Consider the following 25,997-nt stretch of genomic DNA (forward strand, 5'->3'; position numbering starts at 1 on the left):
CTTCCCGCCGCCCTTTGGCTCCGTCCCTGACCCCGGCAGCGCCGCGGGCCCCAATCCTCGGGCCCGGCCCCGCCGCGCCGCCAACCCGGGCGCGCCCGCCCCCCGCCCGCCGGCCAATGGCGGCGCGGGCCCGCGCCCCGCCCCGGCAGCCAATGGGGCGGCGGAGCGGCCGGGGCCGGGCCCTCCTCCCGCGGCCGCCTCCTCCGCTCCGCGCTCGCTCCCGCTCCCGCCGCGGCAGCGCCGTCCCCGCCGGTCCCGCCGCGGCACGGGCAGCGGACGGGCGGTCCCAAGACCCCCGCGCCGTAGCGCCCGCCCGAGGGGCTCGGCCCCCCGCCCGCCCGCTGCCCCTCCTCCGCCGGCGCAGCCCAAGCCATGCTGCTCCTGGCCGCCGCCTTCATCGTGGCCTTCGTCCTCCTCCTCTACATGGTGTCGCCGCTTATCAGCCCCAAGTCGCTGAAGCTGCCCGGCGCGCACGTCGTGGTGAGTGCGGCGCCCCTCGGGAAGGGCATGGGCGGGGGTCCGCGGTCGCCGTCCCACTCCGCCGCGGGAGGAGGCAGCGGGCGGGCGCTGCCGCTCGGCCTGGGCGCCGGGGGAGGCGGCGGGATGGCTCCCGAGCCGCCCGCCCTGCGCCGGGAAAGGGAAGGAACGAGGGAAGGAAGCCGTTGTCTCCGAGGTGGGGCGCAGGATGGGGTCAATGCCCCGCTGGCAGCCGGGGCTCTGGGCACGGGAATCCCGCGGCAGGAGCGGGGAAGGCGCTCGGCGGGGACGGGAGGTTTGGGGACGCCCGGAGCGGGGCTGGCGGCCGGGCAGCGCCAGCCTTGGATGCCCGCGGCTCCGAGAGGAAGCGTGGAAAGCTGGCGGTGGCACCCCGAGCTACCAAAACACCGGGAGCCACAAGTCCCGGGTGATAAGGAAATGACCTGTCCCGATGGCTCTGACAACCGCTGCGTGTCCCGGTTGGCTTAAGGCGATGGTCTGAGTCACCATCTTCCAATCTCAGCGCTGGCTTTTTGAGACATTCCTTTTGTATTCTCCAAAGCCACCGGTTACCTCGAGTTTTCTTTTCTTTTAGCATCTCCCAGGGTAATGACGTGGTGTGTGTACACACGCATAAACCAAAGGCCAAATCTATGATCTCCTTGGTCTAAAAAACCAAGTCAGGTATGAGGAAATGGAAAAACCAATACAAAGGAAGTGGTCAGATGACACTTGGGCGCCCTTTCATCTTTAAGCACATTGATATGGATGTCTTTGGGCAATATTTTGACAAGATGGTAGGAAGAAGTCTTTGGAAGAGCATACTGTTGAAAGAGTCCATAAGTAGTACATCGCTGGAAGTTATATGAATATGTGGCTTGGGAAGAGGGGAAGAGGGGGACGGAAGAAAGAGGAATACTACCCATTTGCTTTTGGAGACATCGCAAAATAGTGAATTTGGGCACATGACAGCGAATGAGTTAAGCGGTTCAAAAGATTCAGGGTCCTTGAATCAGCTTTCTTAGTTTATCTCCAAATCTCCAGGGTATGTTTTGTGCAGAGAAGCTGCAGTTTACCGTTTGTTTAAATTTACTGTAAGTGAGTAGTTTTGTTTTGGTTTTTTTCATTATTATCTTTTGGAGTTCCTCTTTGGAGGATGGAGCTGTCCCCACAATGATTAAGATGTTTCCAAGTTGCAACAGTGCTCCGCAGTTGCTTTTTGCAGTAGGTGTTAACTTGGGTGCTGTATCTGGCTTTACATTCGGTGCGAGGTGTGTTCAAGGTTGCATTAAGGTTCTTGGGTTATGGCTCTTTCCCTGTAGGAGTAATGATTATTAAGGCAAAGGTGAAGGAGACTTACACACTTTTGTGACTTTTGTGAAGAAATAGAATAGCAAACAAAAAGTGAAATGGATTTTGCTTGGTTGGTTTTGTTTATTTATATATGCAATGATTACATGGAGTTTTGTTGGTTCTGTGTAGTAATTAAACTCTTTAAAAGCTACTGTGATGGCTCTTCCAATCAGAAGAGTTCATTAAAACAAATTCACATTAAAAATGATGAGACTGTTCTTGTTGGAGAAGCCTTCCTGTAACCATTGCTGCTAATTAGCAGTTTATGCTCCATTTGGTACTAGTAGAAGTCGGAAAAACAGTATTCCTGCAAGTCCTGTAAAATTAGGAGTTCAACTGGAAAACTAACTATATGAATGTATTGATGATGAAAAATCTTACATTTTTTTTGATCTTACATTTACAGGCTGTAAGATATATCCAACTTGATACAAATACAAATCTGCGGGCAAACAATTTTATTGATGTCAGCACTTGTAGAACTGCTTGCTTTATTTTGACTTCAGTTATGCTCCTAAAGTGCTTATGCAAACTAATGAAATATGGAACAGCTGGATTGAAGGTCACTAGTTCTTGGATGTGTAGATGCTGTTAATAATGCTGCACACTTGTACTTGTGGATTTCAGATTCCCTAATGTCACGTGTAAGGAAAAGTATGGGATGATGGTAATGTAAATCAGAAATACTATTTAAGAAGACTTCCCATGTTGTGTGTGTAAAGTATTCTTTAATCGCATGGTGGGAGTGAGCAGTCTCTGCTACTGAAATGACTGAGAGACTTCATGAAAATATTTAAGGACCATAACATTATGTAAGGGTTTCTTTGAAGTCTTCTTACTGAAAAAGATCAAAATCTGTTTAAGTATCAGGCCTCAGTTAAACGCACTGTTGAAATAAATAAAAGAATGACCTGCAAATTGTGTATATAGCTGGCTGAGCCCTTTCAACAGGGTGAGTGATTGTCATTGCACACTATAATTTTTCAAAATATGCCCGAATAAATTGCTTTACTGAAGCAGAAAAAGACAGTCTTCCCTAGAAACATTTCTTTCTACGAATCTGTTCAAAGTGTAATGAAATCTGTTGCATTTCTGAAGGAAGGTCATTAGGCAATTTCAGAGGCTATTACATACCAGTTATTGAATTTTCAACTTAAGTCAGCATTCTTTTCACTTTTAATCCTTCAGAAAAATTATTTCTCTTTACTCCTAGCAGTTATGGTTAGGAGATGTCTGAGTTATGGCTGAATAACTTACTGTGGCTGCCATTTGGGATAGGAATTTGAAGCAGAAAACTTGAGCTTTTTTCCTTTGTCCTCTCCCACAGTCATTTGCACGTTTGCGTGACAGAAGCCCTTGCTGTGTTAGGCAAGATGTGATTTCTGGAAAAATCATAGAATTATAAGAGCCCTTTTTTCTTAGAAAAGGAGTGCTATTCAGAGTGAGTCTAGAGAACTCCAAATTACTCATCGTCTAATCTTGTGGGTTCCTCACCCCCTGTCCCCCCGCCACCCCCATCCTTATCTGCTATGTATTTTCTTTACCCCGGCTAGCACCACTAAATGATAAGGGCTTTCTCTGCTCTTAAATTGGCTCAGGCATTAGGTTTAACTTATTTTAAATAAAATGCTTCTTAGATGCTTAATACTTTTTAACTTCTTGTGTGACTAGGGAAGCATTCTCAAAGAAAGGGCATAAAAGTTATTTTTGTGCTGTAGAGATGCGGCTTCATGTGCTGAACTTCTTTGTGCTTTGGGATTCAGAAGGCAGTTTAATACATTTCTTATCTTGCCGTTGGCTTTATGTCTCCTTTGGTCTCAGGCTAAAAACTAGTACATGTCACGGATTCTGTGAGAATGAGCTAGTATTTTGGTAGCTGGCTGTAACAGTAGACAGGAGTATGAAAATAGGCTAAGGCAGTCACCACTGCTGCATTTGCATTGAGCTCACTCAGACCACATTTAATTGCCCTTTGTCAGGGGTGTTACACCTGCTCTCTACACATGTTCTCTCTTCAGTTTCTCTACAAAAGTTCTTGAGTGATGTTTAAAAACTCCATGCTGAAATATGAACGCTGATCTTCTCCCCTTGTTTCAGCCTTAATCTTTCTAAAACCAAGTTAAATTTCTGAGAAGAACCCAGACCCCTGAGTTTGCATTCAGTGTTATGAATGCAGTTATCCAAGTTTGGAATAGCAATGGCAGGACCTGCTTGGGGTTGTCTCCCATTCAGTTTGACAAGGGCCCTTTTTAATGTAGGTGCAGTTCAGGATGATGGTGCCAAACTCTCCTGCAGGTAGGTTGTCTCTAGTCCAGTAATTTCCCCACTTCTGTGCAGAACCCAGCCTGGTGACTGTGGTCAGCTGTCAGGAAGGCCCATCTTGGTGTCTGTCATTCCTGTGCTGGGAGTGATAAGATTTGTGGTTTGGACACATCCGAGTGCTTCGGCAAGAGGTCATTTCGAGCCTAGTCAGACCTGCTAACCACTTAGAGCCGCTCAAAGGCACGTTCCACTTCAGTAGAACCTTCTGTCAGAGCACTGTCTCAAAGCATGAAGCCAGCTTGCATCCAGTTCTCAGTGAAAGTTACTAAGTTCTATTGGAGATGCCATATCAAGTCTTGATCATTCCTGATGACAGTTCAGTTAATTTGGATTTGGACTGTCTCATCAAATGAAATGAATTTCCAGTATCTCAAATTTGAAGATCTAATAAATCAATTCTCTGTACCTCACACCACTGTTTCCACTTATAAGGGGGAAATAAATCCTGTGACCCCTAAAAATTGAACTCTGTTATCAGGGATCATAGCTCAACAAGTTGTAGCCAAGTACTTTTTGGCATACATAGTTTGGTACCTCTTCTTTTTAAGCATGGAAACAGCTCAGTAACACTGCTCAAGTGTTGCATTCTGAGTATCTGAATTAATGCTAAGGTTTAATTGTGCCTTCTTGTCAAAATACTAATCTGTGATTTGAGTTGCAGTGGTCAGATTTTTATTTTTGGTCACTCCTCTGAGGCTGGGTTACAGTAAAATATAAAAATGGGATCGGTGGCAATTCAAATGTCCATAATTAATGAAATGCAGTGACAGTGTAGAACCATTAGCCACAAGGGTAAGTAATTGTAATAATGTTGTCTTTAGCAGACTAGGTGTGTGCTCTTCTGTTAGTTCTGAGCATGTTAGGAACTTACATACCTAACAGACCTCATAGATTTGCTTAGGTTAACTTCATTATAGCACAAAGCAAACTTTTCACTGGTGTTGGAGATTTTATTTTTTGCTATTACAGTAGCACTCATGGTGAATGCTCCTTTAAAGATGTATTAGTAACAACCTCCCACGTGCTTGTAGCAGCCTCCCACCTAAATGCTAAAGTTCCCAGCTAATTGATATTGCACTTTATCATCAACCAATCTGATATGAGCTCTGTTCTTGGGTGTGACTGTAAGTAAAAACTTCCTTTTTCTGTTCCTTGCATGACTTCAGACATTATCTTTCTGAAGTGAACGTTAGCGCTGTTTGACAAGCTGGAGGCTTGGTGCCAGTACCTTCACCTGCAGAGAATTCCTCAAGCACTGGTGTAGTTGACCCATTTCTGATAGCCACCAGTTTGTGCTGGTAGTAGTCAGCTGTCTCACCAAAAATTGGAATTGGAGCAGTCTTCCATGCCCATCGATAAGTGCTGGTGTACCTGCTGCTGATCTGTGGAAGCATCTCACGTACTGTGGATCTGAGGTCTGCCTGAATGTATCAAACTATTTTAACCTTTTCAGCTATGTATTGAAATATTGCAATCTATTTTAAGAATTTCAGTGTATTTGTTGCTTCTGTCCCTAATGAATCATTAAATTAATTCTGTGGTTCTGCTGAAGTGACAAATCAATAATTGACACTCGCACTCTTACGGACTTATTTACTCTGAAAGCTGTCGTTGTTGTTTCGTAATACTGCAGACAGGGTTTTGTATTTCTTGGAGTTACCCTCAAAGGTTTGGGTACTGAGAAGCTGATCTTGCAGAGTCAGTCAGAAGTTAATCTGAAGCAGTTCTCTCTAGTAACAGAGGAAGCCTAAAGTGCCGAAATTAGTCTTTGTGAGTGCTACGCCCATTCTTGGCCCATTTTCGGCTCAAGATGAGCCAGTCAGAAACTGTGGATTGTGTCGAAAATCTTTGCTGGGATTATTTTATTTGCACTAAGCTATTTTTGAAGGCTAGTGGTAAAATACTCAAATGAAAGAAGAGTTTAGTGACTCATGGGAATGTACTTCTGACTCTTCTGACTTTACTGCCTCCAGGAGTGGAAAGAATTTTGAGGATAATGCATTTCTGAAAACAAAACTGAGACATTACCTAATGAGAAGACAACACAAGGCTTTTGATAGGATGTGTAGTTAGAGATTGGGATCATTGCTGGTACACTAATTAGCTCAATGCCTCCATTTTTTTAAAATGGAGGAGGTAGCCTTTCACTGGAGTCTTTGGAAAGGTTTTGATGAAGAGCAAAAGATGATGATTTCCAAAGAAATCTGAATTTCATCTTCTTCCAATTCTTCCAAACTCATTTCATCAATGTGTTTTTCTTTAAAATAACTGCTTCTAGGTATTTTGTTACAATATTTTCTCAGCATGAGTTTTAATATGCTGTTTAAGGAAAATTCTAATAACTTGAGTATATAAGGAAGATACCAGTGTCCTAGAACCAGCAGCATATGCAGACTGAGACTGATCCAGGTCACCTAAAGATCAGGCAGACATTTTTATTTTAGTCAAAAAGAGAGGTCAGGATTGTCATCTACATCTTGTTTCACAGGCAGTTCATAAAGAGGTTTATTGAGGGTAGTGAGAGAGGTGGTAAGGTGACTTTCAGCTGTATGTTGGTGTGATTTGTCAGGGTACACTCCTGCAGCATATGATGCAGGACTGTAGCCATCAACTTGTGTTTGTCTAATATTAATGAAATATTAACTTCCTGTTTGCATATAAGACTATCCAGATGGTACAGCTTGGAGGAAGAAGAAAAAGTTATCAAAATTTAGGTGTTGGCATCCCCAGTAAACTGAAATAGCAGGATGGAATGGGGACAGTTCAAGTTTCTGACTGGGGGACTGAAAAATACACTACAAGGGGCAAATTGTTGAATTAATGGGATTTTTCCCTTAATAAGAAAGAAAGTGGTTTTTGTTTATGTTTGCATGATGACATCTTCAGAAAACAATCTGCAATAGCTGATTTTACAAGTAATTTCTACTGTGGCCAGGTCTGAGGGGGCAGTATGTAATGGCAGTGTCATGGCATTCATAGCGATTTCAGACTTTTAACAAGATGCTTTTAGAGGTAGCCTATGGAACATGTGAGAGCGCCCATGTGGGAGTGGTCTAAGTGTGCCTGACAACAGAAATGAACAAAAACGGAGGTAAAACTGGTTTTAAGGTGGAAACAAAGGCTCATTGATCTGTTCAGATCTTATGTTTCATTCATACTCCATAAGTAAGCTAACTTTAGTGCGTCTCCTGTATTTCTGTCTCATTGGGTGATATTTTAACCTCAGTTTGTTTTTGGAATTTTCATGTGATTTGACTCATACATATGTGAGAAGAGATGAGAATAGTGGACTAACACTGATATTTTCAAACAACTTTTAGGTAACTGGAGGCTCCAGTGGAATTGGAAAATGCATTGCTATTGAATGCTATAAGCAAGGTGCTTTCATAACACTGATTGCAAGGGATGAGGTAAGTACATGTGTAATTTTACTGTCTAAACTGTTCACAAAATCTGTATAGGTGGGGAATAATTTTGGAATAGATGATTATTCATACTACTTTGGTGTGTATTTTAAGGGGACCCTAAGCATTCCAAATTAATGCATTTGAATAGCAGAGGTGGCTGCCTTTTTAAGAAGCATAGCCCAACATGGAATTTGTGATTAGCTTGATTTAAAACTGCACCAGTACTGTTGCTTTTGTTATTGGTATTTGTTATATCATTGTCTAGATTTGTGCCAGAGCACAAAATCAGGAAAACCCCTACACTGGTTAAAACTGTGGAATTTCCCTACAGTAAGTGACATGTGGGAGTTTAATCGTCTCTAAAATTCACAGAATGTACTGGTGTCTAATCAGCATATCATCATATTTTTTACTAGTGAAAACCTCTTCATCAGCTTTGGAAGGAAAAGCATTGCTTTGTTGGGGTTTTTTTTTTTGTTGTTTTTTAACTCAGAGGTATTCAGAATTTAATTGGAAATACTCTGTTTTCATAACAGGCTGTTGTTTTATTTGTTGCAAAAAACCTAATTATTCTGGAAATAAAAACATTTAATTTTTGGGGGGCCCTCAATTCCAGCTGATTTGATAATTTACTTACACTTGAGAACTTACTTTACATAACCTTGAATGTAGTCAGAGTTAAGAGAATTTTTCTTGAAAGGATTATTACACTTTGAAATTACCAGATTTTTGGGATTTGATTATTTCATGCCAGTGATTATTCTGCAGGAAGGTTTATGTAATATCACATAAAATTAAAATAGGGCCAAAATAAAGGAGAAGAATCAATACCTACAGTTTCAGGTGCTCTCTGTAGCATGAAACAAAAGCGTTAAATCTATGGAAGTCATTACTGGCTTTAGAACACAAAGTGAAAAACAGAGTAGTGAGTTCTTGATAAATGTCATGTTTTCAGGTCTTTGTAAGTCTTCAAAATGACAGTAAAATGTTCTCAACTATTTGAGGATAACTTTGGGGGGCTTTAGGGCTTAAGCCATATTGAAGTACTGAGGGCTGCTCTCAGAACTATGTTTCAGTAGTCTCTGTGTCCGTTTCAGAACAAGCTGTTGCAGACGAAGAAGGAAATAGAAAAGTACTCTGTTAATGACAAGCAGGTAAGGTCACTGCCAAGAGGGGCTGTTGTGTGTTTTGTTTAAGACAGCGACTACAACACAGTTCACTGGTCCTGTATTTAAAACAAAGCTGTTTGACAAAACTGAGTGAGGACTCAGTCTTCGGATTGAGGAATACCAGTCTGTTTTACCAGTCTGAGATGTTTTGAGCTTTTGCTATATTTGATGTCGCCTAGTTAGTGCATTAGCCTGCTTTTCTTAGAAAAAGATGTCTTCATCTGTAGGTGTAGAATGCTTTTTTGGAGAGCTGCAGTTTACTGTCACTTGATAAGCATTTTATTCTTTCAAATGAACTGGAAGAACCAATATTTTTTTTCCTCAAATACCATGTTTTTTACATGGTTCATAAATTCAGCATGTGTCTTGGGAAAGAAGTTTAGTTGCTTGTTCCCAGGTTTATTTCACTAGGTCATACTTTTGTTCCTTTTCCTGACTGATTCCTATACCAGTTACACAAATTAAATTTGTGAAGTTCAGAGACTTCTAAACATAGAAGCTGCTTTGCTGCATAGATAATGCACTTGTGCATGAGGGCAATAGTTTAGAGCTTGCGGAAGTACTAACTTGCTAAGCTTGCTGTGTTCAAAACATGCAAACTTGAGGTGAAATAGTAAAATAATTTTTTCTTACTACTAATAATGAAGGGGAGAGGGGAAATAGTACTGAAACTGTTAACATCTTTGATTTCTTGTGTTCCAGAACTTTGTTATCATAAAAGTAACTTAGTAACTAAGTTCCTTTCGTGATCACAAATAAATGCAATTCAATTGTCCATAATTTTTATGGGCCCTCAGTCCCAGCTGATATGATAATTTACTTATACTTGAGAACTTACTTTAAAGAATTGAATTGATATACTAGATATTCTGTTGAAAAGAAGCAATGAAAAAAGCTGCACATTTGCTGGCACAAATATTAGTATAGTCGCTGAAAATTATACAAAATTTTTTAATACCTCCATTTATAAGATAAGATAGATGCTTCCTTATATTTTTATCAAATGGCTCAAGCTGGTTTGTTTTTTTTTTTCTGTGCATGCTGCCTTACTCAGAGCAACTTTGTTTGAAAATCTAAGCTATTTGAGGTGAGGAGAAGCTGCATTTTGCCCATTAAAAAAAATCCTGATAACCATTTTCTTTTAGCTGCTCTAGCAGTTTCCCAAGCTTAGCATTACAGATAATCCCTTGTCAAACACTGCGTCAGGATGTTCTTGTTAAAATCTGTCCTAGCTTGATAGATGCTGACTTCTAAAAAGACTATTATTTGGTGCATGTACCTAGGAGTTTCAGTGAAAATCTCCAAAAGCACCTTCAAGGCTGAGCAAGCTCCAGTGTGGAGTGACTAGGGCTTTTTTTGCAGAAGCAGTTTCAGGCTTGCAGCCAGGTTAAGCATTTGGCAGCAGAGGTGGTGGGCAGGCTGGCTCCTCTGTAGCTCTGGGTTCTGGATGTGGTCTCAGGGAAGCCTGACTGATCTGAATGGAAAGAACAGAACTGGAGAAGGCAGGGAGTCTGGGGCAGAGCTGGCACTGGAGCAACAGATCAAAAGCTGTAAAGTGACAGTAGATGAACAGAGGAGCTGTACAAAAGGATTACTGAAAGGCTGTAGAGAAAGGTGATGCCTGGTGTAAGTAACATACACTGACTGCAACCTTTAGTAGATCACAGAATCGTGGGATGGTTTGGGCTGGAAGGCACCCTAAAGATTGTCTAGTTCCAGTTCTCCTGCTCTTGGCAGGGACACTTTCCATCAGACCAAATTGCTCAGAGCCCTATCCAACCTGGTCTTGAACACTTCCAGGGATGAGGAATCACAGCTTCTCTAGGCAACTTGTGCCAGTGCCTCCCAGTAAAGAATTCCTACCTAGTATCTAATCTAAACCTACTGTCTTTCAGTTTAAAGCCATTTCCCCTTGTCCTATCATTACATGCCCCTCTTCTGCTTTCTTGTAGGCCCCCTTTAGATACTGAAAGGCAGCTGTAAGGTTTGCCTGAAGCCTTTTCCATGCTGCACAGCCCCTCTCTCAGCCTGTCTTCATAAGAGGGGTGCTCCAGCCCTCTGGTCATTTCTGTGGCCTCCAACAGGTCCATGTGCTTCCTGGGGCCTCAGAGCTGGATGCAGGGTTCCAGGTGGGGGGGGGTCTCACCAGAGCAGAGGGGCAGAATCCCCTCCCTGGCCCTGCTGCCCACGCTGCTTTGGATGCAGCCCAGGACACATTTGGCTTTCTGGGCTGTGAGTGCCCATGGCAGGGTGATGTCCAGCCCCTCATCCACCAGCACCCCCAAGTTCCTCTCCCCAGGGCTGCTCTCAGTTCCTCTCCCAGCCTGCATCAATGGAGGGGGAGGATTGCCCCAGTCCAGATGCAATACCTGTACCTGGTCTTGTTGAACTTTATGAAATTCCCAAGAGCCCACTTCTCAAGCTTGTCCAGGTTCCTCTGGATGGCATCCTGTCCTTTGTGTGTGTCAGTTGCACCACCAAGCTTGGAGTCACCTGCAAGCTTCCTGCAGATCTCATTGTCTGTGTCCTTGAAACACTGAGTGGTCCCATGTCAAGAGGCAGAGATCCTCAGAAAAGATTACTATTTTTTGAGCATGTACTGTCACTGTTCTGCTCTTGGAGACATACTTGAAGCCAAGCTGCATTGACAACCAGAGTCTGGCCAGTATGTACCTTTAATGTTTCACATTTGCCTGTGATTTAGTGTGCTGATGGTGCAGCCTCTCTGGATATAGGTGTGTACTGCAGCAAAATCCTTACCCTTAGAGTTTTTTTCCAGTATTTTTAAAATCCTTTTTCTAATCTATAATATTTTCTGTTACTTTACTGGGGATTGAGTTGATCTTCTATTGGGAAAGGCATTATTAATGATCCAACATCATGCAATATTTAGAACAAAATGTGATGAGCAGGGCTGGGCATAAGACTGCTTCTGGTGTCTTAGATGTGGATCTATGGTCCATATTTTGGAGTAAAAGTAATTAGTATATGGCAGCAGAAAGAATGTATAATAATAGAAGCCAAGAGGTGAATTGTAAAACATGATAGTAGTCAGTAAAAGCTGTGTTCCCAAGTGTGTTGTTCACAGTGTAACTAATCTGTGCAATCTGTAAAATAAACAAATTGCTCCAATTTTTGTAGAGAACTATGATTTACTTCATCCCCTCACTGATCTTGGCAAAGACATCCAAATGATAATTCAGTGTTGCTTGCATTCAGCTGCTGTTTTGTTCTTAGACTTATGAAAAGGATAAATGTTTCCAAAATGCAATAAATGCCTTAAGGGGATTCCTGCCAATAACTTGTGCCACAAGTTTACTCTGCTGTCCAACTACACACGGTGCTGGGAGGCAGGAATAGCCAACCTGCTGTACAGGAATGGCAGGCAGATGCTGTTTATGCAGCTAAGAAGTGTCACAGTCTGACCAGGGGCAGGACTGACGAATGACTGGCTGCCAAAGCAGTTAGTTACACTGTGGTGAGCCTTTTTGTGTGTGTGTGTGTTTGCCCACATGCTCCATGATAATTGGTCATGAGCATACTTTTTACAAACTACTGATGACTTTGTTTTATTTTATCTCCAACCTTTAAATTAATTTGACCAAAGTAACAGGATAGAAGCTGGAACAAGAATACAGGAGTCCCTCCTATTATTGCAATAGGAGATGGCTTTTCAGTTCAAGATGAGGAATTGCCCCAGAGCTCTGTTGATGGCTTAGCAGAGAGAGTAGAGCTTATTTGTCAGTACATGGTGTTTGCAGCAGTCACAGTTTGGAAGTGGTAACCCAAGAGAAGCAGTGCTTTCTTTGGCCAGAAGTTCATTTGAAGGTGTTTGAAAACCTAGGTTCTGAGACCATCTTGCTGAAAGTAGTCAGTAACTTTCAAGGAAAACAGGGCCTAACTTTTAGCTGCAAAAAACCCATATCACTATCACTTCTTTTCCTTCATCCTGCCTGCCCACCCCTCCCTTCTGCTTTTTTCTTCCCTGGTTATTTTAATTTTTCTATATCTTTCAAACTAAACCCCTTAATGTCTGATTTTCAGACAAGATGTAAATATGTACACATGCCTTCACTTTTTTAGATATTTATGACACTGTGCAATGAGTCAGTTTCTCCTAGAATTTTTATTTTCATTTTGTCCTTGAGATGTCCCAATTAAATATTATGCAACTAGGTTTACTACTATTCTTAAAAAAAAAGTCATGAAATAAGGAAGTAGTGTGCATTGCAAGTATTAAAATTAGAGGGTTTTTAACACTTGCTTCCTAACTTTTGGAAAAGATTTTTTTTTTTGCACTGCTGGTGCTACCATTTCAGGGTAACGCTGCAACAATGCTTTGCTATGTGGTGGAAAAAACCAATTTTTTCTATAAAGATGAGCCTAAGCCATACAGATGGTTTGTGTTATTTTTAGCTGATGAAAGTTAAACATATTGCTGAGGAATTTTGATTGTCTTAGTTAAAATAGCTTTTACTAAACTTCATGTAAATAACTCTGTCAGTAGTGTTTCTTAGTACAGTAAATTAGAAATTGTACTTTGCACATGAGTCACTGCTTTGAAGATCATGAAGTGCTTATTTGTTCTTAATGTAATCTTTATTATACTAGAACCTGTGTGTGAGGGGGAGGAGCTTGGAGGTAGCAGAAACTGCTTTCTCCAGTGTGTAAGAAGTGCAGAATATCTTGTCAAAAAGACTTTTTTTTGTGGAAAAGATATGGCATTGGGCTTGTTTCATTTTGAAAGACTCTAAGTCAACAATTACTAGACTTAGTGTGTTGTGAAAATGTGCTTTCACTTTTCTTTTCTAGGTTGTACTCTGTATTTCTGTTGATGTGTCTAAAGACTATGAACAAGTGGAAAATGTTCTAAAACAGGTGAGAAAATAACTGATTCACCTACGTGTCTTGAGCTTATCTCTGTGTGTTGTATTTCTGTTGGAAATAGTCTCTTATTTGTACGGTGATATAGGAAGGTTTTTCCTCATGAAGAATATCTTAACCTCTGTCCTCTCTTCCAGGCTCAGGAGAAGTTGGGGCCAGTTGACATGCTCGTAAACTGTGCAGGAACATCAGTTACAGGCAAATTTGAGGATATTGAAGTGAATTCTTTTGAAGTGAGTTAGCATACTTTATTTTATCATAAGATGATTTCTTATTTAACCATTCTAACAATTAGATTGTATCCCTGTGTCTGCAGACTTGACCAGTGCTATACTTGACTTGTGCTAGCTGTCAGAATCTCTTCAGATTTGCAAAGGTTGCCTCTAACTTCTCTCCTAATGATTTCATATAGTTTCATTTTTTTCTCTTGAAGATTTTTCAAAAATATTTTTAACCTGTTTAAGAAAAATGCAGCTGTTATCAGTGTTCAGTTCTGAGATGCACATATTGTTTCAGCTTGAGAAGCTGCTGCTCTGATGAAAAGACAAAAAAGCCACCCTAAAACACCTGTATTTTGGCTACTTTTTGTCCACAGCCCTCAGGCCTCCATTCATCTACAGACAATGCTGAATCATCTGAAAATTCTAAATGGGCATAATTTTATAAAAAATTTGAATCATCCATTTTATTGCTTGTATAGGCTATCAGTTGTGTTTTATGTCTTGTAGAGAATGAAATTAAAGACTTCCCTCTATCCTGGCAAAGAATAAAATCTCTGAAACGTGTAGATACATAGCATTTTTCCTGTTTCCTGTTTTAGAAAGCTCTTTAAACTTTCAGTACGTTTTCATGCATCATGCCTAAATGGATTGCTTCCTGGAGGCTGTTCAGGTTAGATTTTCCCTGAAATATTATTCTTTCTCCTTCAAGGCCATATGGTCCACAGTATTATCAGTATCCTGGATGCTATTAAGACTTACAGGATTTCTTTTGGCTTGGAGTGACATTTTTAGCTATAAAACAGTTTATGAAGCTGTAGAATAGAAAACAGTTGTTTCTTTTGCCAGAACAGATCTGGTGAACTTGATTGTTAAAGCAGACTGAAGTAGGGTGTTTTCCATAAATAAGACCAAACAGCTGGCTAAAGAATTCTGGCTCTGAGGCTCAAATGCTCCAATATTGGTGTTGTTTGTACAGAGATTAATGGCAGTGAATTACCTGGGCAGTGTTTACCCAAGCCGAGCAGTAATCGCTACCATGAAGGAGCGCAGAATGGGAAGGATTGTCTTTGTGTCATCTCAGGCTGGCCAGCTAGGCCTGTTTGGATATACAGCTTATTCTCCCACCAAGTTTGCTCTTCGAGGGTTGGCTGAAGCCCTGCAAATGGAGGTATGTGTGCAATGGTTTTAAATAATTTTGGTTATAAACAATTTTGTTGTAACTGTCCTGTTTAGCACAGGACATTTTCATTCAAATGGACTGGGGGGGTTTGTATTGTGCAGCATTGCTAATATCTGTGTGTTATTTGCCTCATTTGGCAGCAGTACAACCTTACTGCTCTGCATGGGTTGTAGAAACTAACCTGATTTCAGTTGCATAAGAGGGAATAGATTGAATCTGTTCCTAAAACTGAGCATGACCACATGTGCAGACATTTTTTTCATCTTTTATTTTAATTAAAAGGACTAGATTTTTAAGACTCTTGATTAAAAGCCTTCTTCATGGTTCTAAGTGCAAAATGGTTTTGAAGATATCACATGGATGCATGAGATTGCCAGTTTGTTTGAGTGTCCATGGTAAGTGGTATATGAAACTGTAAAACTCCTAAGCTAGAATTTGAGGATTGTCCACCAAAACAAAAATTGGGTTTGCGGTTACTCGCCCTTCAGTATTTTCATATATATGAGCTTTTTATCCTGCAGTGATCTAAGCTTATGTTTAAGACCAAAACCAAACATTATTTTCATTGTTCAGTGGAACAAGGTGGGTAAATACATTGTAGTAAGAGAGATAAAACTGATTTGAAAATTAATTTTGTCATTTTCCTGTCAGGAATGTGTATTTGAGTAATTATGTGTTTATGTATGAAATGCCTTTGTTTGGTTCCAGACCCTTACATAGTCCCTGTCATATGCCTTGATCAGGATAAGAATGTGGGGTAAAACTGCCTCTAATCACTTCTGGTCTGCCAGATAGAACAGTGTGAATGCAGGGTCTCTCTTCAGACTGGTGGCAGATACTTTTCTGGAGACTGAATTATTCAAGACTAAAAATAGGGTGTTTATGGGCGTGTGGTGTGGTATTTCAGGAAGTGTGTTCAATATAGAATGTTTCATAATAGAAATAAAAATGCTCGGTGCTTTACAACATTTTGCTTTATCGTGGCCCTCTGAATATTTTCATTAATTTTTTATTTTATTTGTATTGTGGTACAGATTTGCATTGTAGCAGTTTGAATAGGATTGCACTAAGTAATGTAATTCTGTGACACATACATACAAATACATAAATAAATACAATCCTTGATCTAAGACCTTCCATTTTCCCTCACATTTTCCAATTATTTTTTGTCTCCTTAGACTTTGACCTCTTGCAAGTTTATACCGTGGGTTGGAAAGCCTTGAGACTTGAGTATACCTCTTAAAGATAACAAATTTGAATTTTACTTTTTTGTTATTTTTTTTCCTCAGTGAAAGCCTTTTTGGCCTTGTGTTTATAAATGTTGGGTACTGGTATTTGACAGTGGTTTAGTCTTCTTTTAGAAATTGAAATTGGTAAAATTATAGACCTAAACTACTTTAATATTCTTCCTAGGTGTCTTGAAAACCACCAAGATTCATCAAATAATTTGCAAATTTTTTTAGGGAATTTTATTAGAAAAAGCACCACAATCACCTTTTTAAAATCTTTGCTGTTTTGTTTCTCAGTTGACAAAGCTGCAGGTCTTGAAATTGCTGAGTACTTAACCCTAGAAGCAATCTGAATTGTTGCTTGCTGAACTTATTAATTGCAAGAGAAATTGATGAAATTATAAGGGACATGTAAAAGCTGTCAGTATTAAGGTAACACTTAATGCTTTTGTAAAATACAGGTAAAACCATACAATGTCTATGTAACGGTGGCCTATCCTCCAGATACTGATACTCCTGGCTTTGCAGAAGAAAGTAAAACAAAGGTAAATTGTCCTTCAATTTTTGAAATCAGTGTTTTTAAATCATAATAAGATTTTAAGTACTCTTAAACACTTCAATTTTACCAGTATTTAACTATGCAGAGTTATATAGGTTGCAGGATAATTTTGTATAGTTTCTTGTTCTGAGGCTTTAATACTTGCCTTTAAGATCTGAAACATTGCAGAGTATTCCTGCATGCAATCAGAATATTGCTGTGGGGTGGTAAATGCTAAAATCACTGTTTGTTTTGATATTAAAGCTTAATTAACCAAAAATAAAATTGCTGTTTTGCATCTTCGATAATGTGTGGCTGTTGTGATAGATATGACAGATGGGAGCAATCCTCAGTTCCTTCAGTGGAGCCTGCAACCAGATCAAATTGTATGAATGCATGTAATGACCCAGTTCAGCAATGGCTGGTCTCTAGTATTGCAGTAGAAAGGAAACTCTCTGGCACTGTGTTCATAGTGGAAATGACAGTATCGCTTTTCAGAAGGATGTGTCAGCAGCAGGAGGCCTTTTTCATTTGGATTACCTTAAAAGTGAAAGTTTTGACCTTTAGTCACTTCTTGTCATTTGCCATGTCCGTACATGTGAAGTATAATTCCAAAAATCACATTCAGGCCCCCTGTTCAGACTACAGCATCAGGTAACCAGGAAAAAAATCTCTTTATTTTTTATTTGCATACTGTGAACTAGAAATCTGCTATCTAAGGCTATCATCTTTTCAACATGCAGCATCACGTACAATTGGAAATTGAGTTTGAATTCCATTTTGTCTTTCACCCTTTGAATAGGAATCAGCAGGGATTGTATAACACAATTCTTACTTCATCATTTCTTGATACAGATATTCTGTATTAAATGTGCACTCCCACACATCCGCATAAAGTGCCAGAATTAGACATCTGCAGATACTTGTATAGCTTGCATATTCTCTAGGATTTTTAGCCTATTTCAGGGCACCAGCAGGCACCAGGAGAATGTACTGTTCATCTAAGATTTCTCTTTGAAAGAGATTGAGAGAGATTTATCTTATTTGTCAAAAAAGTCTGTTTTGTCTTTTAGGAGAGAATTATGCTTTGTTTTAGCCTACATGGCCTCTTTGTATGACTTGCCCTTAGCATGATAGTGTACCTTAAATCTCTGCAATATTGCATTGCTCTGACATTTCAGATACTCATTTATTGTTGCATTTATTTAATACTACTGAAATAATATTAATATTTAATACTAATTAGGTCATATCCCTGTATCTTGCATCTCCTTATTTTTCTCTGTAATTATTGAATGTAGTGAAAGAAAATGTCAGGAGCTAGGATTCTGCTTTCCTGTGTTTATTCAGTAAGCTTTTCTTTTTTTTTTTTGAGGTAGCTGCCTCACAAATGACAGCCATGCCTTGGCCAGCTGAGTTGCCAGATCAAGCATTTAATGGCTGATTTCTGCCTGCCTTCTTTCCAACATGTCATTAACTTTAGCTGTCACTCCTGAACAGCTGCTATTTTTTCCTCAGATCTAGAGTATTTGATTACTGTTGATATCCCTGTAGCTCATTCAGATTCATTTGATACTGGCCAATCAGCTCAAAAGTAAATAAGGGGCTGTGAAATGGAGATCTGATGACATGAGCCATATCACTGTAGGAATGCATGTAAAAAGTTTTTGTATGTGATTGTGCTGGCAAAGGCACTGATGTGCCCCGGCCACCCTTAAAATACACATAGTAAAAAAAATAAAATTCAGTGAGCTTGGTTGATGAAATCAAAACTCATTATTCTACAAATATTGGGAAATAGGCCCTTTTCTATGAAATTTAATTACTGTAGTACTTTGAATTGATGATAAGAAAGCTGTAGTTGTTCAACTTTTCCCTAGAAGTGCTTTTAAAAAAAATAATAATCCCAGAATTAAACTAATCCAAATATTACAGTAGGCCTGAAAAAAAAAAGCAAGCTGTTTTATAGGATCTTAAAATATTTCAGGCCCACCTTATGCTTAATTTCTGGCAAAAAACGTTAATGAACAAGTGTAAGTATTGAGGAAAACTAGTTAAAGCGTTTTGATAGCTTCTACTAAAAATAAAATACTTGGGGGGAAAAAAACCTCATTTTCATGGTAGTAATAAAGTATACACAAAAACGTACTACTCAAGGAAAAGTTGTCATTCCCCTTTGTAAAATTGGACTATTATTTATGAACATGCTTATACCTGTGTTTAAATGGGAGTTTTAGGTGACACTTGCTAGCAGCGATGTCATCTGTGACAGAAGACTCAAAATTTGACCTTCATGTTTTTCTCTCCTGTGTGTGCTAAGTCAAACTTAAACTGGTGTTTTTCTATTAAAGCCCTTAGAGACGAAGCTGATTTCTGAAACCTCATCTGTTTGCCAAGCAGAGCAAGTTGCCAGAGTTATAGTGAAAGATGCCATAGTAAGTAAATTGTGTTTTTTGAGCATGTTCTGTGGTGAGGAGACTGGGACTGAGACTGTAAGATAATGGCTAAGCTAAATGCAAAAGCAATTAACACAAAACAGTTCTCTTAGGGTAGTTTGAACAAGAGCTGTTTTCTTTATTCCTTCTTCTGCCACTGTGCCTACAAACGATTTTATAGTCTTTCAGAAGTAAAAGGTTTCTGAAGTTGTACACAGACAGATTAAAATGATGCATCACTATGATGCAATGTCTCAAAGATGGATTATGACTGACTTGAAAGCACTAAACTATTGACTTTTTATATATCAAATACCATTTGTCTAACCTCAAAAGCTTGTTGCACTCTTATTTTTCTTGAAGATGAGCTCATATAAAAGTAATTTTACAATAAAGGAAGGCAGTTGACCTTTTTTGGTTTTTAATATCTGAAGTATGTGATTTGAGTGATTAAAATACATGAAATGCTGTTCTTAGTGTATTGCCTTTCTGAGGATTTTTTTTTCAATGTTTTGTGCTAGGGAATGGCTGCAAGCTTAATAAAGCATCTCAGAATAGAAGCAAACATGAAATTTCATGATCATAAAGCACACCCATTGAATCCTAAAATCTGCAGTGACTTTGCAGTTCCAAATACTCTTGATCTTCAACATGGTTTACATCTACAGCAGGTGTTCAGTTGTGAGGTTTTTACAGTGTTTTCACAGATACAGCACATAAACACAAAATTATGTCTGATTTTGTTTTTAAAGCAAGTACTACCTTAACAGAGTATTCTTCTCTGGTGATTGAGGAAAATTAATCTCCTCTCTCATCTTAAGCATCTGATATATTTATACCATACTTTCTACACTTTGGATCATATATTAGTTCAGACATGGTCTTTATGCACTCTGGCCAATCAGCAGAGAGACTGAAATAGAAGCAAGAAGGTGTTTGTGTACTCTCAGGTGTGTGTTGGGAAATAATCAGATCTAATAACCTCTACTACTTTGCATAGATTTACCCCTAACCCTGAATCAGGAACTCCACCTTTTCCTTTCACTTCCACATTCCACAGACTTAGTCCCACAATGTTTGAGAAAGTCTGTCTGGCATAAAGTCAAATGAAAACAAATGAGAGAAGCCTGGGAGTGAGAGCTGTAGAACTGCAATTTTACTGTAAAGTAATTAAAGTTGTTTGGTTGTATTTGGTGTTTCTTCCTGGTATCTTTCCCCCCCTTTTCTCTCCTCTAAATTGCTTAGCAAGCTGCGTCTTGCAGTTAAAAATCCTTGATGTAGGTGAAACAGAACCTTCTACCAAGTGTTTGAAATACACCCCCTTGCAAATCTCATGTGATAAGCAAGCTAATTTTAACAAAAGGCAAGCTGTATTTGTCATACAATTACAGTAGTGGTTGGTGATCTGATAGAGTTAGGGTATCATTTGGTTTCTGAAATATGCTTATACCTGTGAAGACTGTCATGTATTTTCCATAGAAGTAAGCATGCCTCAAGAAGAAATTTACAGCCTTTATATCTTGTAAAAATCTGCAGTAATTTAGCACACTCTCTCTGAAGAGGAGTTAGCTTCCTTTTCCATTTTTAAATTAATGCCTTTTGGAATGTTGCTGTATAGCCCAAAATATTTGGAGTATTTTGCTTCTTAATTGTGGCAATATTTTTTAAAATAAAATATTTGATGTTAGTGCTATCAGTTATCTGTGTCCATCAAGAGTAGCTGTTGAAATAAGACACATCATGATCGGCCACAACTGGGAAAATTACTTTTTGTTTTCTTAATCCTTCCATCCAGCAAGGGAACTTCAACAGCTCAGTCGGATCAGATGGTTACATGCTGTCAATATTGACAAGTGGGATGTCACCAGTCACTTCTATTACTGAAGGTCTTCAGCAGGTAGGATTTGGGAAGTACCTGTTGTCATAATTTCTCATCGTTCAAAATAATTTCAGAATGTAGAACATGATGCAGAAATGGATTATCTTTCCATCAAATGGCTGTTAATACTGTGCCAATTGGGTTTGGGAAACTGCAGTAGTATTTCCAAGCTAAAGCAGCAAGTTGGTGACTGAGTTGAGAGTATACACTGCTACTCAGTCCTGAACTGTTACATAGTTAGCTTTTTTTGGTAAGTTTGTTTTCTGAGATTATATAACATGCCTGCATAGAACTTGATTTAAAAAAAAAATTATGATTCAATAATGAGGTGCAATCTGGGATCCAAAATGAATTGAAAGCTGTTTCTCTCTGTTTCCAGGTTGTTTGCATGGGCATTTTTCGCATCATTGGCCTATTTTACCTAGGAAGTTTTGACAGCATAGTTCGTCGCTGCATGATGCAAAGGGAAAAATCTGAAAGTGCAGATAAAACTGAGTAATCTTTACTGTGAGTGGAAAGAAGAATGTCAAGCGGTCCTGGACAGCTTGCTGCTTAAGTGGGACTCAGTTTTGCTCCTGAAGGATATAGGCTGGAAGTACTTGCATGTGTGACAGAGGAGTCCCCCCAAAAGCTATGAAAGAAAAAACAAAAGTACAAATCCAGAAAATGCCAAACTATGCAAAAGTGTGAATGAGGATTAGGTATCTTTTTTTTTTTTTTTTTTGGTGATTTGAGTTGGAAAGAATTTGGAGAGCTCGTAAGTGATCTGCAGAGTAGAATTTGAGAATGGACAATGTGCGGTAATTCTGGACAAATACTTAAGTTTTCTCACTTTGGTGCTTATGGATGAAATAAGTACCATGACAGAGTGGGCTGAAGTAGATTGAGGTCCCCTGAACAAGGTGGTACCTTTTGCTAATGTTTTGGGACTGCTTTTGATTTAGAATGTTAACTTTTCCTTTGGCCAATCTACAGATCCTTCTGTCAATGACAGCTTTCCTTATTCTGTCCAACATACAACTGGAAACCTGAAGATCACAAATACATTTGTATGATCCAAGCTTTCTCAGTGTGGGAGTAATTAAAAAGTATGGTTTAATATGTGCATACTTTCTAAAGGGAGATGAAGAACCCGTTCCCACAGAGAAATGCTAGGAAATGTGGTCGGGTCTGTAGCTCTTCTGGCCTTTGAAGTTTGTTGTGAACAACAACAAAAAAAAATCAAACCAGTATCAAGTGTGTCAGTTATAACTCAGCATTTTAAGCCATTGAAACAATGTAGAATTTTTACAGAGACCTAATCTGCCAGTTTTTGCTCTGGAAAGGGAAGTGGCTTAATGCTACTGTTATGCACATTAATTTCAAAGCTGCAAAGGATGAGCCAAACCAGTGGTTGATGATGGAATCAATTGTAATTAAAATGCCGGGCTCTTCCAGTAGCAGGAATGTAGCTTTTCAGGGCAGAGGGGTCAGCAGGGGGAAGAGATGTGTGTCAGAATGGCCTTCCACACTGCATTTTATCACTGCACGGAAAAGCTTTCACATGAGAAATTACATAAAATACTCTCCTTATATGACCCACTTCTAATTTGTCTCATTTACATTATCTGAAACAAGGCTGCTCAATAACTGCTTCAGAATATACAGAACCCAGTGGTTGTTTCTAATAAATCTCGTTTAACACTGAAAAAGCTTGATGCATAACAATGATGTTTTAAGGGTGCACTATGTATACAGTTTATTTAATGGACCACTATAGTATAAGTGCCTTGTGAGCTGCTTTTTTTTTCAAAAGCTGCATATTTTGTATTTGTTAGCACTGCTGTGTTTTCAATGCCATATTTCCATTTTCATTCAGTACTCTGAATCTAAAATTATATGTAAAACCGGGCACTTTCACTTCTATGACAGTAATGTTTAACAACCAAAATAGGCAAAATTGATTGCTTCTGTTAAGAGATTCTCTATATCTATTTAAGGAGATGTATTCAATTAAACTGAGATAAAAATTAATAAGTGGTTAACTGGAAAACCTTAGAATGTAATTTATTGAGGCTGGTTTTTTTCCCTCTCTGAATTAGGTTGATCACTTTTCAAATTTCCTTCACATAGACTAAACTTGCTTTAATACCTGGTTATAAACATTTTTTTGGAGAGGATCACACTGGTGCTCTCATTTTAAGTGGTGAAAATTCATTAGATTGCAAATGTTGAGGCGCTGTTGAATTCTTCACCAATTCTGTGTTTTAGGTCCTGCCTCCTGATTTTGTTTAGATATGTGAAGTTGTGCATGCCTATAATATAATACTAATTTTGAGAGTATAGTGTATTCCTGCATTTTTAAACAGCTTGGCTTCAGTGCAAAGAAATCCAGTGTGCATTTGTATTTCCTGTGCTGCTTAATGTGAGTGACATAAAGGAGCATTTATCATACATCCATTGTCAACATTGCTGTGTTTCTTAAAGCAACATAACAATGCTATTCACAGAATCATGGAATGGTCTGGGTTGGAAGAGACCTTAAAGATCATCTCATTCCAACCCCCCTGCCATCAGCAGGGACACCTTCTACTAAACCAGATTGCTCAAAGCTCCATCCAGCCTGGCCTTGGAACACTTCTTCAGACCCTATGATCTATGTTATTCTGGTTTTGATGCAGATCAAATATTCTTTTGACCACCTGGAAAAGATACCAAAAAGGGTGAATGGGTTGTGTTGTAGTTTGAAAGAAATGCTTATGCATGTGACTTGATACCAGCACAAGCGTGAAAGTCAGGACTTAAAACCAGTAAGCCTTTGGATACTTGAATTTTTGGATCTTCGACTTGGAATGTTAAAGGGTTTGCATTTAAGAAACACGACCCAGAAGGTCAGAGCACACACAACACTATGGCAGCTGGGCCTCTAAAGCTTTCAGGTTGGACATCTTGGGTTGCCACTCACCTCCCAGTCATGACTGATAGAATTCAGTGCAAGTATCTGGATGAGTAAGGCTACCAGGTGAAAGTTATGGCCCTGATCTCCAGACACCTCAGTTTTGCAGACCTGATTTTGCATAGTGTAAGTGGTTGTCATGACAGTGAAACTGTAGGTTGAACCCTCAGCAGCTGTGGAGGTTGGAACAAGGTATGTTTTTTAAAGCAAGAAGAATAATCTTTTTCATTGTTCCAGTTTCTGCAGTTGCAAGTTAGTGATGTTAATTTTAGCTGATAAACTTCTCCACTGTTTTACTGTCAAAACAAGGTAAATTGTCAACTACAGCAACCTTTGGTATAAATTTTGTTTTCTTATGCACATTCTCTATCTACCAATGTACTCATTTTAAGGTCCAATATAAAGTGAAGGAGATGCCTTGTAATCTTGTGGAAAAATGTTTAGCAGTTGAAAAACTTGCCAGTTTAAATGTTACAAAACCTCTGCATCGAAATGTTTTAGCAGTGTATTAGACCCGTGAAAATCTTCACATAGGCTTTACTTTCTACTTACTGTGTAATTGTCAATAATTTAATCACTTGTGCCATATCATTTGCTGTCTTGTCTCTTGTTTTCTTGGTCAGCCTTTAAGATTCAATTTAGGCTTCGATAGTCTTTTCCATTCCATGTAGTTTCTAATGACTGTTTGCTTTATATACAGATTTATTATAATTTTCCTTCTAGTTTACTTCACCAAGGTGTTCACGTGCAATTTAAATAGATTTAATATTTTAATAAGGAAAAATATATAGGTGAATAAAGTTTATTTGCTGTGAAAAACTCTAGGCACTTTTAAATGGTAAAGATATATAGCGTTATTTGTAAAAAGAAACTTTGTGCTTATTGCGACATCATTTTTTGTGCCAGAACTGTAAACTAGTTTTCATATTTTATATTTCTCAAAATAAATGGAGAATCAACAAAGCTTGTAACTTTTAACTTCTTTGAGAGGATAAAGAGTAATGGATAAATTTGTTTGCAGGGCTTTGGTGTGGTGGGGTTTTATTTTACTTTTTTTTAAACATTTTTTAGTTTGGGTTTTTCTTTTTTTGAACCTGAGGTTAGCTCACCAGGAGTCTCTTAATTTTTAGGACAGCAGAGGAGGCAACATGTCCTTCCATTTTAGCAGCTTAGGGCAGAGGTAAAAAAGGATGTAAAAAATGTGAGCATTGTCAGCAGACCCAGTGTCCTCAAACTATAATGAAAGTGAAATTGAATTGACAAAACCTGCCTTTGTTGCTGGAGGTACTGCCAGTATGTAACCAGTGCTTGTGCTCTCTGGAAGTGCTTTTGAGAGTCCTGAGGAGCCAAGTGATGCTCATTCTTCCTAGTGGAAAACAATAGAAGTAATGGTTAGGACAGATGTCTTTCTGTACCAGCACTGAGCACGCAGCTGTGTAGAAAATCACTGGATTATACTGGAGTTCTGTGGTAGGAACCACAGGCTTGAGTGTGTAGCTTGCCCCCAGCATAATAGTGAGGAAAAATAGTGCCAAGATACTTATTCTCAAATTCAAAATCGCAAATGCTCAATCTTTTAAAGAGACATTTGTATTAAATTATCAGAGAGACAGAATCAAAGATGGATTGAAGAAAGCATATGCTGTCTAAAATGTGTTCCTGGTGTTACTCTTTTAATTCCCCAACATTCTAAGGTTTTAAATGGGAGAAGGCCATTTTGCAACTGGAGCTCCTGTTTTTTCCCATTTCAGTACAAGTAGCAGGCCAAACTAGATTTCTCCTCAATCTTTTTCATAATTTAGCCTTGGAAGTGAAATAAAATTGTCTTGTAGTTCCATTTAATTGGGTTTTTTCCTGCCCAGCCAGTACCAGGCACGCTGTAGAGTAGGTGTGTGCATGATTGTCTGTCAAAAGCTGGTAGTAAAAACCTCATGAAGTAATTTCCTTTCCTCTGTCATTGGAGGGCGA

The 25,997-nt window shown here is 39.3% G+C and overlaps 1 protein-coding gene across 1 annotated transcript; it reads left to right on the forward strand.

Annotated features, from left to right (window-relative positions):
- The first annotated feature begins 247 nt into the window (after positions 1-247).
- Positions 248-24,992, forward strand: KDSR (3-ketodihydrosphingosine reductase). Its single transcript, XM_058822543.1, has 10 exons — positions 248-480; positions 7,473-7,562; positions 8,657-8,713; positions 13,541-13,606; positions 13,750-13,845; positions 14,810-15,001; positions 16,704-16,787; positions 19,132-19,215; positions 21,011-21,112; positions 21,474-24,992. Exons 1-10 carry the CDS (start codon positions 373-375, stop codon positions 21,591-21,593), a joined length of 999 nt encoding a protein of 332 aa, XP_058678526.1. The 5' UTR covers positions 248-372; the 3' UTR covers positions 21,594-24,992.
- Positions 24,993-25,997: the final 1,005 nt, after the last annotated feature.

This window comes from Ammospiza caudacuta, chromosome 1 (assembly GCF_027887145.1).
Source record: "Ammospiza caudacuta isolate bAmmCau1 chromosome 1, bAmmCau1.pri, whole genome shotgun sequence".
In the NCBI taxonomy this organism is placed as follows: Eukaryota; Metazoa; Chordata; class Aves; order Passeriformes; family Passerellidae; genus Ammospiza; species Ammospiza caudacuta.